Source organism: Musa acuminata, chromosome BXJ1-2 (genome assembly GCF_036884655.1).
Source record: "Musa acuminata AAA Group cultivar baxijiao chromosome BXJ1-2, Cavendish_Baxijiao_AAA, whole genome shotgun sequence".
Classification (NCBI taxonomy): Eukaryota; Viridiplantae; Streptophyta; class Magnoliopsida; order Zingiberales; family Musaceae; genus Musa; species Musa acuminata.
In genome coordinates, this window is record NC_088328.1 from 28,293,625 (window position 1) to 28,308,586 (window position 14,962).

Here is a 14,962-nt window from a genome sequence, read left to right on the forward strand (position 1 = left end):
TGCCTGTCACAAGAACTAGTCTCAAACATAGGGATTCCTAGATCATATTATGTGTGTCAGATTAAAAGAAGACGTAGGAAATAGCTTGATTCTATTTAGCTTGTCATTTTAAAATGTATGTAATGAGGAATATATTATAGATTCTTCTAATGCCCTCCATGCAATAATAGATTGTGCCATCTATTAACATCCTTTTTAAAGAAGACTGTTGTTTGTATCAAAAAATGCTAGCTAAATGCAATAATAGATTATGCATCTACTAACATCTTCTTTTGGCGTTGGAACTTTTCAAAGCTTAGAAGTTTTTACCAATCATTGTGCTATTCTGAGCATCGATTTCTACCTCGATGTATTTGTCCTCGGACATTTGTTCTGTTCGAACCGAGTGCTCCCGTGTCATGATCATATTAAGCCAAAAGTTCTTTTTTTTTTTCCTTCTAATTTCTTTTGGTCTTCCCTTCTCAACAGGTGTCGATCCGTGCCCAATGATCCAAGCAACACAATCGTTAATGAACACACGAGGAAGAAAAACTAATCTGCAGTATATCAGAGGAACTAAAATCTGCAGTCTCGCTCCCGATTCCTACTGAACGAACACACGAGGGAGAAGAGAACCAGAAGATAAAAATCTGGACTTGATATAAGAAAAATGTGCAGTTATCTGATTTTATAGAACTAGAGCCAAAGACAAAGGAAATCAGTGGTCGAAATTGTTCACAACTTTGACCCAACTTGTGATCTGGGGGGTCACAGCAAGAGACGGTGGGGCACCTGAGAGCTGCTGATTAAGCTACTGCAACCCGCGGAGGGCCAGAGACAGGCCCGTCAAATCCCCATCGAGCATCACGTGGTACCGGCTAATATCGTCCGTCCGAGCCACTCTAATCGACAAAATCCGACGGTCCTCGGGCCCAGTGTTTCTGGCGTATCCGATCGTTCGCGTGTTGCGTTCGCCGGAGAATTCTGCTTACAAGGCTCATCTCTACCGTTCACGTCCGACCCGCGTGATCGAGTGCTGAGATATGACCCGAGCGGCGTGGCGGGGTCGTTGGTCTTCTCCAGATTTTATTCGTCTGACGCATTCACCGCGAAACGGCAGCCCAAGAACTCTGCGATTCTTCTCGCCAATGACCGTTTGCCACTCCGGACGATTCGCGCCAGGTATCCTTCCTCTCGAAAAGGATTGTTTTACGTACCTTGTCAGTTTTACCCCCTCTCCAACTTGTCAAAAATGTAGGTTCCACACCCGTTGAACGTCCAATAGTAAAGCGGGTGACGAAGTGGGTAATTTTCTCGAGTTACGAGAAGGGTCTCCCTCTGCTTCGTCTAACGGACGGTGAGATCGGGCCTTGCACTTGGCGCTCGAGGCTATAAATTAAAGGGCGGAATTATTATTTAATGGTAGCGAACGCGGTCGTCATCCCCGATCATGGGGATCGCCTCATCTACTTGTTGATTTCTCAACTCCACTCTCTTCTTCTTCTGTTCTTCATATCTGCAAGCGATGCTCCTTCGGAGCTCTTCGTCGCCGCTGCTCAACTCGGCGTGGGTGGCGCCCGGGAAGGAGGCCGGGGCCCATGAGTTCCCGGCGGGGGCTGTGGAGTTGTCCGTCCCGCATATCCGGAGGGCTCGCTCCGTGGCCCACCTCGCCCCTTGCCTCTCCTCGTGTTCCAGCTCCTCCTTCGGCTCCTCACCCTCGGCTTCGTCCCCGTGCCCGCGGCGGCGGCTGGTGACCACCATGTCCCGGACGTTGTCGGAGGGCGACCTCTCTGGCCTATCCGCCACGGCGGTGCCCAAGTGCCGGGCTACCCCCTTCGCCGCCTCCGGCCTGTCCTCGTCCCTGGAAGAGGAGGGAGAGGAAGTGTTATGTACCACGCCTCGTTCGGCCTTCCCTTCTTCTTCTGCCTCTTCGTTGGACCGGCTTTTGTCCAGCTCGGGCCTCGACGAAGGCGGCGTGGCGGTGACGGTGACGGAAGGAGTGGAGGGATGCTGCGTCGCTGTCATCGTCGTGGATGATGGTTGCACTGGCAGCGGGGATGGTGGTGGAAAGATATGGGATGGTGGCGGAAGAGGCAGACGCGGCGGCGGAGGACGTGGTGGGAGCACTAACGACGGAAACGGCGGCTTCGACCTCTCAGATTCCAACAGCGGAAACGATGCAACCGATACCTATTACCGTCAGATGATCAAAGCCGACCCGGCAAATTCTCTCATTCTCGGCAACTACGCCAAGTTCTTGAAAGACGTGAGTGTTACGAAGCCTTCGGTATCGGTCGTCTCTTCTATCCCTCTGTTTCGTTCATGCCAACCGTGTTGAATCTCCTCCGTTTCAGGTTCGAGGAGATGTGGCCAAAGCCCAGGAATACTGCGAGCGAGCGATCGTGGCGAACCCCGGCGACGCCGAGGTGCTCGCGCTGTACGCCGATCTAGTGTGGGAGGCCAACCGAGACGCTCCTCGGGCTGAGTCGTACTTCGCCCGCGCCGTGCAAGCTGCTCCCGATGACTGGTAACCAACTCTATCCATGCTCAATCTCAGACGCTTCGATGCGATGCGAACACCACCACTCTAACCCTATCCTTGCGACTGCAGCTACATCACGGCTTCCTATGCCAGATTCCTGTGGGACGCCGATGAGGAAGATGACACTAATAGCAACCAATATCCCCCGCCGATCGTCCAAGGAGCAACTTCCCCACCTATTGCAGCTGCTTCATAAAGCCGCAGCTGACACTAATAGTAACCTGTGGTGTTCTTGTTGGTAACTTGTGCAGTATTACAAGACAATATATTCCAAGTGTCCTCCTCTTTGTGACAGCATATCTGTGCCTACTGTGAGATTACACGATTAGCTTGTCCGGGAATGAAGAAATCATATCTGAGCTGCTGAACAGGACACAGGGCATTCTATGGTTCTAATAAATGGGTGGTTTGATGGGAATCATCATCGGGCGCAGACAAAGACAAATTAATGTTGGCTTCCACAGCTTTCGAAATTAAATTGTGACGATCAATTTGTATCACTTTGAACTCTTCCTTAGGTTTGTTGAGGATGGCAGACGCTTACACGAGAAGACAAATGATGGTTTCAGAGTGGTCGAGTGCAATTATTGGGGAAGCAGAGAGTCTGTAATAAGTGATCTGATGTGAGTGTCATATATATATTGTTTAATGTGAAAAAAAACAGAAGAAGATTATTATTAAGGAGTCTAAAGTTATTCATTTATTATACATTATTAATTTTTATATTTTATTAATTATTTTATATTATTAGTTAGTTAATTTTTAATATTTAGAACCCGTATAAATAAATATTTCTTTAACCTTATGAAATCATTAAGAAAAAATGGATTTTTAATTTAATTTATTTATTATTTTATATTGTTAGTTAGTTGATTTTTAAGTATGCTCTGTACTTATCATTTATAATGGATCTTATGTATCATAAACTTAATTTACTAATTATGACCTTATAACTTAGCAATGGTGATGATGTTATCGATGATGATAGTGATAATTAAAATAGTGATGGTCTTTATGATGGAGGTAATGATAATAACCTTAACAATAATTATATGAAAATGCTAGCCCTACAAGTTGATGCTTGTGGTCTATATAATCATCACCCACAATCGTAGGCAATCGATCTACAAAGATGAGTCAAAAGATGATGACTCAAAATATGACCGTTTATCCACAATAACTAAATAATATATGATGATGACTCAAAAGATGATAGTAAAAAATACATAAGACAAATACCACCTAGGCGAAATAAGCTATTTGAGGATTACTGTAAACCTCCCTAGTTTTAATAGCCAGTCACCTAAACATTAAAGTTTTTCTTGATTGGAGTTATGAAATTTGTATAAAAATTGAAAGAGGTATAGTTTACTAAAATCATCAAAAAAATAATATATTCAAGTATTATAAAGATTTTTTACTATAAGAAGTTGTTTACTAAAATTTTTAGTAATAATTTTTAATTTTATTTTCATTCCACATCACTAAATAATTAGTGATAGTTTTCCTGAGCAATAAATTGCGAGTAAAAGTTCATTGTCTCATCCCACGGTGTGATCCGAAGAACACCAACCAAATCAGCATTTCCCACTTCCATGTCTTTAAATAAATCCTCGCCACCACCACCTGCCATGGCTACTTCTTTCATCACCACCAGTCCAGGTCTTTAAATGAGCTTGCAGCTCTGCCTGCAGCAGTGATGGACCACCAAGAACGCTGTGGAAAACGAGTCTTGGGCTAAGTAGGTACTGTTGTCTGATCGATCATTGATTGCTCTTGCCATCATCACAGCCACTATTCCTTGTGACACTGAATTAGTTCTGGCAAATTGATTCATAGTGTGTTCTCAGTTGAGCCACCAATTCCCTAAGACGAGTATCCATCCGGTTGATCTCACTTCATCAAATGCGATTCCTCTCGAGGCTGAAGCCAGGATGAGAAATATGGCGGTGCACAAGAACAGAACACAGAGCTTTAATTGTAACAAGCATTAAGTATCTAATTTACTGATCAAGCTAAAAAAGAGGAAGACGAAGCTTCCTTTTCGTTTTACTTGAACCACTGGTCATAGTCGCAAAGCCAGAACTGGATGCTACGCTAAAGTAGGCAAGAAGGAAGAGAGAGAGAGAGACGATCCGACGGAAACGAATGCATGCGTCTCGCGATGCTGTGACCACAAGGGGCAACGTGCAGCACGCCACCACCGCCACCGCCACCGCGTTCCCAGCCGCTCCACGCGCTTGAGATGTGTTCTCAAAGAGCACAAGCAGTTCACGGCCGCCGCCCACCTGCCTCTTTACTAGCCGACTCTACCGTCTCATTGTCTCTTTCATCCGTCCCCACCGCTCCCAGTTTTCCTTTCTCGAGTAGACAATCCCATTACCGCTGCATTCATTATCTACCAAATTCGCTGCAGTGCCTGCACGCTGTGGACCGTAAACCATACGCTTGTGTGGTGTTTCTCTCTTTCCTTCCTTTCTTTCCTTCTGCCTTTTTCTTGCTGTTTGTCCGGACTCCAACGCTCCCTCGCAATAACAAGTAACAGCTGTCCTGTTTCCTGTCGCAGATCAATAAATCTAGCAGAGGACGCGTTCTTCCATGCCTAACGCGCCTGCCAGAGCGAACCATGACGGCGGAGCAGGGCGGGAGCGCTACCCATCTGTGTGTGCAGCGGAAGGCCGCCGACAAGACATGGGTCACGCTGGACGGCGTCCCCTACCGTAGTGACCAACGCGACGAGGACCGCCGCCACGAGAACAACCATCTAGACTACAGCAGAAACGACCGTCGGCGCCAGCCACTGTCATACGGCGGCGGGAAGAGAAAGGAGGCGCCTCCGGCGCCGCTGCTGCCTCCGCAAGGGCCGGCGTTCGCCGGCTGGTCGATGGGGGATGTGGCGGGTGTGGCGAGGCACCACTACGTGCCTTGTGCGTTCGCCCTCTCGCTCTTGCTCTTCATGGCCGTCGAGTACACCATTCCGATGGTCCCTTCGACTTCTCTGCCTCTGGACATCGGGTTCATACTCACCAAGTCTCTCCACTCCGTGCTCGCCACCAACCTCGCTCTCAACACCGTGCTCGCTGCTCTCAACACGGTACGTATGAATCACGAACCAAATGATCGATGACGATGACGAACCAAATGACCAGACGATCATCCTGCAACTCCTCAGGTATTCGTGGGAATGCAGACGCTTTACATTCTCTGGACCTTCGTGGTGGAGGGAAGGCCGCGGCCGACCATCGCGGCTCTCTTCATGTTCACCTGCAGGGGAATCCTTGGCTGCTCCACCCAGCTCCCACTGCCCCAAGTATACATTCCACCTCACCCTTCCCCCGTCATGCCTGCTCTCTTCCTGGTACATTAATGGGGCTAATCACCTTACTTCCTTGCTGCGTGCGCGCGTACCTACAGGGATTTCTGGGATCAGGAGTGGACTTCCCCGTGGGCAACGTCTCCTTCTTCCTCTTCTTCTCGGGTCACGTCGCGGGGGCGGTGATCGCGTCGCTGGACATGCGAAGGACACGGCGGCGCGGCATGGCCTGGGCCTTCGATGCCCTGAACCTGCTGCAGAGCGTGAGGCTGCTCGCCTCGAGAGGCCACTACACCATCGATTTGGCTGTGGGTGTCGGTGCTGGATTTGTGTTCGATGTCCTCGCAGGCAAGTATGAGGAGAGCTGGACGAAGCCTGCCGGTGAGCACCGGCGAGCTTGCTGCAGCTGCAGCAGTGGATAACCATTCGACGTAATGCAACGTGATACAGTTTCCCCATTCACTCCGCATTCTCCAAACTTCTGCGGAAAAGCTCTACGTGCTGTATATGCAATGGTTCATCTTCCAAGTGACTCCATGTAGAAGTTTTCCCTAACTTGTTATTTGTTGCCTTTACTATCTACAAGTTTATCTTTGAGGAGGAAATGGCTAAAAGATGAATTAAGGTACAAGTAATTTGGCATTGAATCAAGTTGATACATTTCTTGTTTTCTTCTTCGGCTTGTCTTGGCTTATCGAATTTGCAAGTTTAGATCAAACTTGATCTAATGTGAGAATAAAGTCACACCTCGAAAGATTTGCTACCAAATTAAATCTCAGATCAAGGTGAAACTCCGAGACGTGCACACAAGCAAATTAGACATTATTTGCTACTCATGACAGACAAGGAGAATGTCATCAGACTCATCAAGCTACCTAAATATACTCCGGTGAAGAACAATCAAGCATCACCGTAGTTGGGTAAAAATACTCTTCAAAAAAAAGATGTTTGAACCATTTTACTCTTAGTAAGAAATATCGAAGGATGGGCCACAACTATTGTCGAATATACTAATTATATATTAGCTCACGTAGTTAGTTATTTTAAATATCTATGTTTATTTATCTTGATGTCGTTGGTTTTATCAATGAAAATATAAAAACAAAAGATAAACAAGATAATTTTAATATTTTAGTTTATGATAACGGATGACATCGGTGGTGGTAGACGACGATACCATGGGCGGACGACGGGAGAGGGTAATTATTATAAATGAGAAAAGCGATAGCGAGAGGTGAGGGTCGCTTTACATCTACGTCGATGTTGATAAAGTTGTCGAACGATCATCACCTCTTGTCATTGTTCTCCTCATCTATAACAACCACTTGTGGCTTTCAACGGCACTATCATCCGCTACCATCGACTCTGTCTGTCACCACCAATTAAAACGTTAAAATTATTTTTTTATCTTTTATTTTTATATTTTCGTTAGTAAAATCGATAGTGTTAAAGTAAATAGGTTGGGATGTTTCACATTCATAATTATAAAAATATTAATTTTTTAAAAATATAAAGATCAAGATACGAAAGATAACTAACTATAAATGAATATATAATTAATCCAAACGTTATCTCACACTCATCAAAATGACAATAAGAGGTTAGCATATTTAATACTAATTGGATGAAGCATCCTCTTATGCCTAATATGATATAAACATCCAATGTGCTTAAATCAAACAAAACATCTCCCTCTAATCAAGCCAAAATATTCAAAATATCTTATGCATTCTAATCAAGCCAAGTATCTTTTTGTGTTTGATGCATCTTAATTGGGTAAAGCATCTATGATACATTCACCTAGAATAATAGTATCTAAATTAACCAAAAGTATATCCCTACTCCTTATATGTCCATGTAGTATGAAAAGATCTAAAGATTCCATTGTACCCTAATTAGGCAAAATATTTGCATAATAATTTTTTTTTTCTGAGATAAAAGCATGTTGCATAACCGATGAACATTAACCATGCAAAACATCTCCTTCGCCAGATATGTCCATGGAGAATAAAACATCAAAGTGTTCGATGTAGGATAACTGACCAAATCATCTCCTGACATTTGATGTGCCTCTCCAAGACAAAAAAAAATATATGGGACGTCTAATGTGCTTCAACTAGAAAAGGCATCTCTTTGCACTTAATATGTCTTAATCGAGCAAATTATTTTATTATTCTTGATATGTCCATCTTGAACAAAACCATTAAAAGTGCCCAATAAATTTTCACAGGGCAAAAATAAAACCCTAATGCTAATGTATTTATCTTAGACAAAAGCGATGTGTCACACCCTTAAATCATTTTTATCGTCCACAACAATTATTAAGTTTTCATGATATTAGTTCAATTTTTGATTATCCGAGCTAGAAACTGATTTAGATCTAACTTAGATTGTTTTTTCGAATAGACCTCAAGGTGAATTCTTCCGAGTATTGTCTAAACCCTGCAAAACTATGTTGAGGCTCCTCCCGACAGTTGCCCTCCGAATATTAAGTCAATTGACAAATTTGATAAGTTAGACTTATCGTGTACAATCTCTCTGGATGTACCTGTGAGCCCCTCTTTTATAGAGAACATCTATAGCCATTACGATCATCTATTATATGAATCATGTGGTTGCAAGGACTTGGAATTTGATCGTAATCATCACTTGCTTGCATTAAATATGAAATTGCATAGCCTTCGGACATGTGGTACCAATCGAGCATGGCCAATTGGTTCTACTCTATAAGGCACCCATGTGAACATTAAGGGGTGGGACATGTGGCCATGTTATGCCAACCATGTGGATAAGAGGTGTAACCGGATGTTTCCGTCGTGTTAACCACAAAGATAAATTTATAAATAGGATATTTAATATAATGCTTATGTATATTCGTATTTTTTAATTTTATTCATGCTTTACACACCATGTAAAGAGTTTTTAATAAGCTGAGCAACCCTATTTTAGTTTATTTTTTAAAAAACTATTTTAGTCATGTAAACATAAGTTATGTGTAGTCATTGTGTAAAGACAAAATTGGCTGGTTATCTAGGTAGCCATTTAAGGGTTTTCTAATTTCATAGTGTGGTGCAAAGCATTAGTCACTACAACATATAGGAGCCACTTAGGTGTTACATGACTGAATGAACCTTTAGGGTAGTGTCTAGGGCTAGTTCATTATTTTGTTTTGCAATAGTATCATATGACCATTTATAGAGACTTTTGACCACGACGAACCTCCTTGGACTCTTCGTTGCACGATTATTTAGAGTTTGTGAAATCTATATTTATAATTTTTATTGTCTATCAAGTGTTTGCTTAAATATCTATTTATGGAATCCCGACATAAATATTTTCTCTAACCCATCTTCTCTTTTATAGGTCCTAATTAAGGGACTATAAGATGTTTCAAAATGTTAATCCTCTATAAACAGATATGTAAGGATATCACACGATTTATATAAAATTAATTAAGTTTATGATAATATATGACTCTATCGTGTCGATTAAGGGAGTTGATGTGTTAGCTAGATGGCTCCGTTATGTCTACCAAGTAAAGTCGATGTGTCAACCTTATAACGTTGGCATATAGTACTATGTGGCACCGGCACATCAACGATGTCATTATTCTCATGACACATGGCAAAATAATATGATAATAATTTGTAATTATCTATGATCAATTAGGACTCGATGTGTGAAGGCCAATCATCTAGGAAACATTGACATGCGAGCTAGGCATGCCACATCAACATATCTTCTAAATGAAATATTTCCAAATTGATTCACTTAATATTTTGTATTTGATGATTGCTTCATCATAATTATCATAAATAAAAGTCTCCACAGCTACGATGTCCCTAATTCTAAAAAACTCAGAACTTAGTTCTCAACTCTCGAATCTTTTTCTAGTTTTATATACCCAATATGAATAGACGATGACTTCAAATATTAAAGTGGTAGTCTTATAAGAACAATCTGAATAATCATTAGACTATCGAAACCCTTCTTAGATACGGAAAAATTTTGCCTCCAATTAAGCCACTTCATTGGTTCGGGTCAAAGCTCCATGTGTAGTCAGTCATCTTCCTTGGCCAAGCTCTTAGGTTAGCCTTCTAGCTTTCGACATCAAATTAGTCTTCTTCTCCATCAAATTAGTCTTTTTCGTATCTTATATAACAAGAGAAATGTTTTTTATTCTCAGATAGATCATGCAATTTTTAATTTAATGGGATTTCGATTATATTAGAGGAACCGTGAGAACGTAAATAAATATGTGTGAGTCTGACATTGTCAACATGTCATTGCACTTCCCAAAACTTGCTTAGTTAGAATTATAGTGCATTTGGTTATGCCGAGTTTGTGTAAACTGATATGCTAGTATGGGTGTGCTGAGAGAAATATCGAGTTGATTTATGATGATAACCGTCGACAATTATCAGCATTCGATTTGATTAGGAGAAATATTTGCCGTAATTAGAGTCGACATATTAAGGCAAAATCGATAAGATCAACAATTAAGTGAAATATTTCGTCAATATCGTGAAATATTTTTTTCTGGTTAAATCAATTATAAAAAATTCATCGGATGATAGTAATTGAGGTGAGTAACTATTTACTCAAAATCTTCAATATATTCTATAAGGGTTAGAGTGACTATATCAAAAACCCCACAACTTTGTTTTTGTGCAAGTCGATATCGGATCAATCATATGAGACCCATCATTTGTCCCCTCCATTGTTCGATATAAGTTTCTCCCTAAGTAGTATGATAGTAGTTCAGGAAGCGTCGCCTTCTTCATAGCTCGATGTGTTCTTTTTAGGTTAAGCATAAAGATGTAACCGATGCATTCTTATTGAATTAAGCATCAAAATACAATTGATGCATTCTTCTCGGACTAAGCATTAAAGTATGTCCAATGCCAATTTCTTGAGCTAAGCATCAAAATACGATCATTGTGTCCTTGTCGAGAGCTATGCATCAAAATGCACTCAATACATCTTTGTTTGGCTAAAAATCAAAATATGCTTGATGTCCCTTTTAAGGCGAAGCATCAAAATAAGTTTGATGTATTCTTCTTAAGCTAGGCATCAAAATATAATTGATGCGTCCTTCTCAAGCTAAGTATCAAAATGTGTCTGTTACATCATTCTTGGGCTAAGTATTAAAGTGTGTTTGATTGTCTCCTTCTCGAGCTAAGTATCAAAATGCACTCGATACGTTATTCTCAAGCTAAGTAACAAAATACATTTGATGTGCCCACCTCGAGGCTAAGCGTTGAAGGTTATCTGATGCACCGATTATCAACTTGCCGAGCTAACTTGGCTATACTTTCCGAACTCTCTAAGAGAACTCTTGAAGTACATCTTAGGAGTCGAAGGAACAAATGATAGGAAAAATATTTATCTCAATTAAGTCTCGAAATATGATGACCCAATTAACAATTGAGTCAACACTAACCTAATATAAAATATTAGAAGAATATTTCACTCATATTATTAAATATTCATTCAAATTGAACCAATTATAAAAAGTCTATCAAATCATAATAATAATGGTGAATAACTATTTACTTGATATATCCACTCTTGTATGTTTTTCTTGACTTCTTGAGCACACGAGTTTGAATCAAGTTGGACTAATTCAACTATCATTAATATTTTTCATAATATCTAAGTATGTTTAATATTCATTTCTTGAGCTAAATATTAAAATATGCTATAAGCGAAGCAACAAAATACATTTAATGTGCCCATCTCTACGCCAATTATTAACGGTCATCGCATGCAGTGATCATCATATTTTACATAACAGAATATTCCTTATTCCCTAGTACCGCCGTGTTCTCACGACTTGCCGTGAGACATTAGATCCCGTGTGCATCTGGAATCTAGAACGAGATGCGCCACCGGAATCCATTAAGTATAGGATTCAGATCCAAATTTGGATTGGATTTCGGGTACTGTGGATCCGACCCGTTAACGCCCACCCATTACGGAGACCGCGTGGGGACCTCCGTCGATCGCCCGTTCCCAAATCTCATGTTTATTATGTTCATACCTCACCACCAAGCAGCAGCGTAAACTGCTACAACACGGGTAAAAGTCAGTCTCTGCTCGCTCTCGCTCTCTCTTCTCCTCCGCGTCCGCCCCCCGCGTCCTCGCCTGCGCGCAGGAGTCAACAGCGTCGGTGTGCCGATGAATCTGGCGGAGCGAGCGGCGCCGGGGCAGATGGTGGGCCTCCTCAAGGTGCGGGTGCTGCGAGGGGTGAACCTCGCCGTCCGGGACCTCTGGAGCAGCGACCCCTATGTCATACTCAAGATGGGCAAACAGGTTCGTCGATGATCGCCCTTCCTCGACCTTTCAGCTCTTCTTGCAGCGTATCAGCTGAATGCATGCATCCTGGGTATCGATAGATCCGAAACCGTGCCTAAATCTTGTTTCTTGTGCGAACCTTTTGTTGATTGTTGCATACAAGATGCACAGATGAAGCGAATTATCGATTTAGGTAGGAAAAAACAGCTTCTTTGCTATCTTGTCAAGCTATGGTCAGAGAGACAGATTTTGGGGAAGGTCTCCGTGAGATGAACAGGTGTACGGACGCAGTGCATTCCAGAAAACAACTGCTTTACGATTCTTCATATCACTGCTGAACCTCGTCACATGATTGCCATTCCAAAAACTTTCATTAGAACAGTGCATTTTACTTTAATTTCGTAGGTTTACTTGATTATATATAACAGGTCTAATCATAGGAGCTTCTTCTTTTATCCTGGTTTTGAGTCATCTCTCTACTTAATAGTCCAAATGGATCCTCGATACTGATATCTTTTTCCATCATCAAAGTTTTCTTTTGTTTGTTGTTACTATGTCAGGGCTGTTATGCCATATCTAATTTACACAATTAATCCATCATCTGATTGTTGTATATCTTTGAATGTTTTCTGTAGAAACTGAAGACTCGAGTAATAAAATGCAATACTAATCCTGTTTGGAACGAGGAGCTGACACTTTATGTTGAAGACCCTACCCTTCCAGTGAGACTCGTACGTTGCGATAATATTTGCTGCTTGCCACCTATGAAATGTCAAAAAATAGATTTTTTTTATATTATTGCGGTGCAGAGGCTTGGAGCAGTTTATTTTAATGCAGTTATAGTTTCAAAGAGTTTTCACATATACTTCCTATAGTGATATTGCTTTTCTTGCAAATAAGATGAACTACTACCAAGAAGAAACTGCCATTACATATAATTGAGTCAAAGAGGTAGGTTCCAATTTACAGATATGACTTGTAGTTACTGGAGCGAAGTTCAGACTTTCAGATGGGATTGACTCCAATTAGGCCAGAAAACTGTAAATTTGCCACCAACCTGCTTAAAACTGGGTTGAAAAAGATCATGAATATTAAACATTTTTACGTGGATTCATCTCTAGCCTCCTCAGCTGACTATTTCTGTGCGTACTAGTTAGTAGACAAATTATATATCGACAGAGTAGTAGATGATGTTGATATATGTCAGAGGTCTTCATATCCCTTCTCAAGAAAAGAGGTAGCACTGTTTTCGACTTGCTTTAGTGGCTAATATTGTCAATTCCTCTAGCATTATCACGTGATCCTATCTCTCTAGGGTTCCCGTATCCACAAAATATATCCAAGACATTGTAAATCATGGTGTTTCATTCGTATTTCAAAGTTCATCGTCAAACTTAATGCAAGATATACAAAGAAGTAAATTAGTGAAAGTATAAATTTTGGCCCTATTTAGACCTGACATTACTGCATTTACAATTTCATCCTGTAGATTCTCTTAAAAGCCAGAAACAGGAGGAAAACACTTGACTGTTCCAATTGCTATAAACTGTTCAAGCGAGCAGAGATTGCACTTCTAAAACATAAATACTTCTACAAAAGATATATAGGCTAATATTCCTAGAATAACTTGTAATAATGTTAATCACAATCGTCGCTTTGTTCTGTGCTCTGGAGCTTAGTGGGTACGATTGATTCAGTTGTATACACTTCATGATCCATTCCAATTTGAGCTAAACTATATATATTGTTTTTCAGATTGTCTGTGCCAGCAAACTCACTCTTCCTCATATTCATAGCCACTTCTCCTGTGATTGAACAACACAGTACACTTAAGATACATTTGCTACCTCATAAAACTCAAGCATTGATAGATCATATCTCGAATGACACTCAGCATAATAGATGACAAGTTCTTATTGCTGGCACCAATTTGTATTTCATGAACTAATAGAGATATGGTTATCTAGGTAAACAGAACTGCCTATGTCATCACAACCTTCATTTGTATAGGCCAGGAAGTTTGATATCAGTTTATGTATGGTTTATGTTTATGATTGCAGGAAGTGTATGACAAGGACACATTCAGCCTCGACGATCGTATGGGCAATGCAGAGTTTGATATCCACCCCTTCGTGGAGGCTGTGAAGATGAACTTGGAGGGTCTCCCAAATGGCACCATAATAAGAAAGGTGGTGCCATGTCGGCGAAACTGCTTGGCCGAGGAGAGTCATGTGTACTGGTCGGATGGTGAGGTGGTTCAAGACCTTGTCCTGAGACTAAGAAATGTGGAGTGTGGTGAAGTGGAACTGCAGCTTCACTGGATCAGCATTCCAGGTTCCGGAGGCTCATGACTGTTCTGATATAAGAGTGTTATCAGTCCTGTAAACCTTGGAGAGCTGTTTGTTGTCTCCATATGTTTAAGTAGAATTAGATGCTTATAGTGTGTAGATTGTCAGAACAGGCACCCAAGTTTAATAAGCAGTGCTGCTGAAGACAAATTCTATACACTCTACAGTTTTATGCCTTGTTATGGCCACTTGATGATTTAGTTGGAGGAGCCTTTGGTCATCTGGATCTCAGTATGTATCAAATCTTGGATATATTATGGAACTAATTCCAGTGGCATGTTGTTATAATATGTGCTTTTGATTTTATCTAGAGAGGATCGAAATTTATTTTTTTATGATTTATATTAGAGAGTACAAAAAAAATTATGCTTTTGTCAAGGCTAACTTAGGTATATTTGTAATTAATATCATATGGTAAAGATTTTTTTTTTAACATAAATAAGAACTATGAATCATAAAAAATTTAATTATTGATCTTTATAA

The 14,962-nt window shown here is 41.1% G+C and overlaps 3 protein-coding genes across 5 annotated transcripts; all 3 read left to right on the top strand.

Annotated features, from left to right (window-relative positions):
• The first annotated feature begins 1,389 nt into the window (after positions 1–1,389).
• Positions 1,390–3,202, top strand: LOC103975421 (uncharacterized). Its single transcript, XM_009390379.3, has 3 exons — positions 1,390–2,245; positions 2,334–2,506; positions 2,591–3,202. The coding sequence occupies exons 1-3, from the start codon at positions 1,505–1,507 to the stop codon at positions 2,715–2,717; spliced, it is 1,041 nt and encodes a 346-aa protein (XP_009388654.2). The 5' UTR covers positions 1,390–1,504; the 3' UTR covers positions 2,718–3,202.
• A 1,637-nt stretch (positions 3,203–4,839) lies between these two features.
• LOC135607481 (phosphatidylcholine:diacylglycerol cholinephosphotransferase 1-like) lies at positions 4,840–6,506 on the top strand. Its single transcript, XM_065099345.1, has 4 exons — positions 4,840–4,976; positions 5,088–5,615; positions 5,694–5,831; positions 5,936–6,506. Exons 2-4 carry the CDS (start codon positions 5,148–5,150, stop codon positions 6,254–6,256), a joined length of 927 nt encoding a protein of 308 aa, XP_064955417.1. The 5' UTR covers positions 4,840–4,976; positions 5,088–5,147; the 3' UTR covers positions 6,257–6,506.
• A 5,367-nt stretch (positions 6,507–11,873) lies between these two features.
• Positions 11,874–14,785, top strand: LOC135607494 (GTPase activating protein 1-like). 3 transcript variants are annotated; one of them, XM_065099382.1, is made up of 3 exons: positions 11,875–12,149; positions 12,767–12,853; positions 14,192–14,785. In XM_065099382.1, the coding sequence occupies exons 1-3, from the start codon at positions 12,015–12,017 to the stop codon at positions 14,480–14,482; spliced, it is 513 nt and encodes a 170-aa protein (XP_064955454.1). In that variant the 5' UTR covers positions 11,875–12,014; the 3' UTR covers positions 14,483–14,785. The 3 variants fall into 3 exon arrangements, with proteins under 3 accessions (XP_064955461.1, XP_064955454.1, XP_064955449.1); XM_065099377.1 differs by having other exon boundaries at positions 11,880–12,149; positions 12,767–12,862; XM_065099389.1 differs by lacking the exon at positions 12,767–12,853 and having other exon boundaries at positions 11,874–12,149.
• Positions 14,786–14,962: the final 177 nt, after the last annotated feature.

Bases quoted from the DNA above. Each gene is read 5' to 3' on its own strand.
- LOC103975421 (XM_009390379.3), top strand. From the start codon at position 1,505: ATGCTCCTTCGGAGCTCTTCGTCGCCGCTGCTCAACTCGGCGTGGGTG. The intron at 2,246-2,333 runs GTGAGTGTTACG...CCTCCGTTTCAG, and splicing joins ACGCCAAGTTCTTGAAAGAC to GTTCGAGGAGATGTGGCCAA. The intron at 2,507-2,590 runs GTAACCAACTCT...TTGCGACTGCAG, and splicing joins CAAGCTGCTCCCGATGACTG to CTACATCACGGCTTCCTATG.
- LOC135607494 (XM_065099377.1), top strand. From the start codon at position 12,015: ATGAATCTGGCGGAGCGAGCGGCGCCGGGGCAGATGGTGGGCCTCCTC. The intron at 12,150-12,766 runs GTTCGTCGATGA...TGTTTTCTGTAG, and splicing joins TACTCAAGATGGGCAAACAG to AAACTGAAGACTCGAGTAAT. The intron at 12,863-14,191 runs GTACGTTGCGAT...TTATGATTGCAG, and splicing joins CTACCCTTCCAGTGAGACTC to GAAGTGTATGACAAGGACAC.
- LOC135607481 (XM_065099345.1), top strand. From the start codon at position 5,148: ATGACGGCGGAGCAGGGCGGGAGCGCTACCCATCTGTGTGTGCAGCGG. The intron at 5,616-5,693 runs GTACGTATGAAT...GCAACTCCTCAG, and splicing joins TGCTCGCTGCTCTCAACACG to GTATTCGTGGGAATGCAGAC. The intron at 5,832-5,935 runs GTATACATTCCA...GCGTACCTACAG, and splicing joins CCCAGCTCCCACTGCCCCAA to GGATTTCTGGGATCAGGAGT.